We start from the raw sequence: 2593 nt of genomic DNA on the forward strand, positions 1-2593 counted from the left end.
GGCGGGAGGGATGAGGGCACTGTGGTGCCGCGGCCCCTCCTGTCTCACGAATGGTCGCTGCTCTGCAGCTTGTCCCTGTGTGCCCCCTGCCCTGCCCGCGGCCTCGCCGGCGGGGATGTGTGCCCGTGCACCGCAGAGCCCTACCTCCGCACTGCGGCGGCGGCCCGCTCCACACGCCGGGCTCCCCGTCCTCCGTGGTGCAGAAGATGGAGGGCTCTCCAGCCAGTGGGTGGCCGGGGTCGCAGGTGTAGGTGACCACGTCCGCGTAGGAGAAGGGGTCCCTCAAGTGCCCGCTGTGACTCCCGTGGGGGATGTGCGGGGGCGGATCGCAGACGATACCTGCGGGCGCGTACAAGGTGGGTTTTAGCATCGGCGCTGCAGCAGCACGCGGGGTCTGCAGGGCACACACGGCTCCCAGGAAGTGAACCGTCGGGGATGAACCCGTCTCAGCGGTGATGCTCTCAGTCTTTGCCTTGGAAGGTCTTTCGCAAGGAAAGCACTGAACTGGATCTCTTTGTGTTGTGTTTGGTTTCTTGTCAGTGTGTTCAGCTCCTGCCGCAATGTACTTACTCTGGCAGACGGGAACATCACTGCTCCACCTCACTCGTGTCCCAGAGCTCGAAATCACACATTGCCGCTGGGACGCTCCAACCAGCCTGTGCCTGGGGTCAAACAAAGTCACTCCTGTCACTACAGGACTGTCTTTGGAGGTTGCATCTCCCACAGCCACCAAGTCTTGCCGTAGTTGCCATCTAACACTGCCATTTGAAAGCTGTGAACCTTCGCTTGCTTGGGGACATCCCCTGGTCCCCTCATTTGGCGCAGGCAGCACATCCCCAGGGGGCTCAGGGAGCTGCCGTGCCCTCCCCTCTTCCTTCTTTCCTCTAGAAGAGTCAGTCCACTTTAACGACTTGTGGTTTAAGCCAAAGCTTCCAAAACGAACCCCCCTTTTCCCCTCATATGCCCCACACAACCAGACTCAGGCGGTCGTGCCCTCTAAATGGCACTTAAAATTTTATAAGTTAATCCTCTTCACCAATTTCTGTTCCCATTTGGACTAGAAATTAGACTAGAAATCAACTGTTGCAAAGACTGGAATTGTTTTACTGCCAAAACTGTTTTAAACCACTCAAAGGATGCTGAGGTTTTCCCTGATCGTTTGGGTGATTTCTGTTTTCTCACAGCACCTGAGAACTCCAGTTTCTCCTCCAGCGTTGCCTTGGCAGGCAGCACCGGGGTGCTCTGAGCTCCGAGCCACGAGCACTGCTCTCCCGCAGGAGGACACGTGGTGCCCACGTGGTGCAGGGCGAGCAGAAGCGTTGCTCGGCTGGGACTCACCCTTCGTTGCAGGTGTAATTCACGGTTGAGCCGAAGAAGAGATCTGTTACGACTATAACTCTGCCGTTCTCTGGTTCTCCGGGGTGATCACACTTTCTCCCTGGGCAGAAGAAGACCTGGTTTTAAGTGTCTTGAACTTGGTGCCATGGGAAAAGGGACACTCCTTCTGGGAGTCTGCCCAAACCCCATGGAGAAGGGAACGGAAAGGGAGAAATCACGAGGTTTCAGTCCTCACACCGTGATTTAAACAAACTAGAAGCGTCTGCAAAACATACGTTTGCAAAACTCCTGGGCTTCAGACCACGTTTGATTTTCAAGACACGTAATAGTTGGTGATATTTGTGGGTGTTTCAAGTATCCAGGCCGACAAGTGTACTTCACAGTCTTCCCAGTGGGAAACTCGGTCTGATTTTTAAACTCCTCATTTAGCTCAGCAAACAGCAACGTTGTTGGTGTGCCACAGCCAGCTGCGGGGGAGCAGAGTGCACATGAGAAACACGTGCGGGCGGTGAAACACCGCTGAAGAGAAACAAGCGCATTGGCGGGCACTGTTACACCTCTGGGGAGTGTTAATATCTCTTCTATGAACTCTGACATTCAAATTCTGACATACTCAAATTAATACTTAGCATGTGAGGACACATGAACCCAATTTAGGTGTTTTTTTAAAAAAAAGTAACAAAACACCACCACCCCCCCCCCAAAAAAAAACCACCCAGTTTAGCCAGTTTGGTGTTTCCACTCTCTGCACATCCTACACCACTGCGCTGCCACCGTACAGTGTGTCATCTTTGGGCCGCAGAGTTGAGGAATCTGCAAGTTCAGAAATTGGAACACCCAAGACTGTCTCCTTGTGGGACACCGTGGGCTGTAGCAATGCCACCGGGGTATTCCCAGTGCCACCAAATGCACAGAGCATCCTGCATGAGCTGGAATCCCGCTGAGACCCGAGGGTGTCCCTGGACGTGCCATCCCCCCTCCCCACGCCAGTTCTGCAGGTTGGCAGGTTTGGCGGCTCCAGGAATCCGCCAGCACGGGAGGGACGCTCGGCCAGCCCCGGGGCCACGGGGAGCCGCGGCAGCAGCCGGCCCCCCCCGCCGCGCGGGGGGACGGCGGTGCGTGGGAGGGGGAAGCCGGGCTGGCAGCTGTAGCTCACGGACATGCCGCTGGTGAAGTTTGCCCCGAGCTCCGCGCTGTGCGTGGCGTGGGCGATGATGGGAGGCGGAGGACACGGCAGCGCTGATGGGGCGGAGGC

At 56.6% G+C, this 2593-nt stretch overlaps 1 protein-coding gene across 1 annotated transcript in view; it reads right to left on the reverse strand.

Annotated features, from left to right (window-relative positions):
- Positions 1 to 2593, reverse strand: part of LOC104289332 (complement receptor type 2-like) — an 18190-nt gene that overhangs the window by 9386 nt on the left and 6211 nt on the right. The window contains exons 6-7 of the mRNA XM_009888266.1: positions 1339 to 1438; positions 153 to 482 (exon numbers count right to left, since the gene is read on the reverse strand). Coding sequence (XP_009886568.1) covers positions 153 to 482; positions 1339 to 1438 — 430 coding nt within the window. The remainder of the gene's footprint in view (positions 1 to 152; positions 483 to 1338; positions 1439 to 2593) is intronic.

The sequence above is a fragment of the Charadrius vociferus genome, unplaced genomic scaffold, assembly GCF_000708025.1.
Source record: "Charadrius vociferus isolate BGI_N301 unplaced genomic scaffold, ASM70802v2 scaffold266, whole genome shotgun sequence".
In the NCBI taxonomy this organism is placed as follows: Eukaryota; Metazoa; Chordata; class Aves; order Charadriiformes; family Charadriidae; genus Charadrius; species Charadrius vociferus.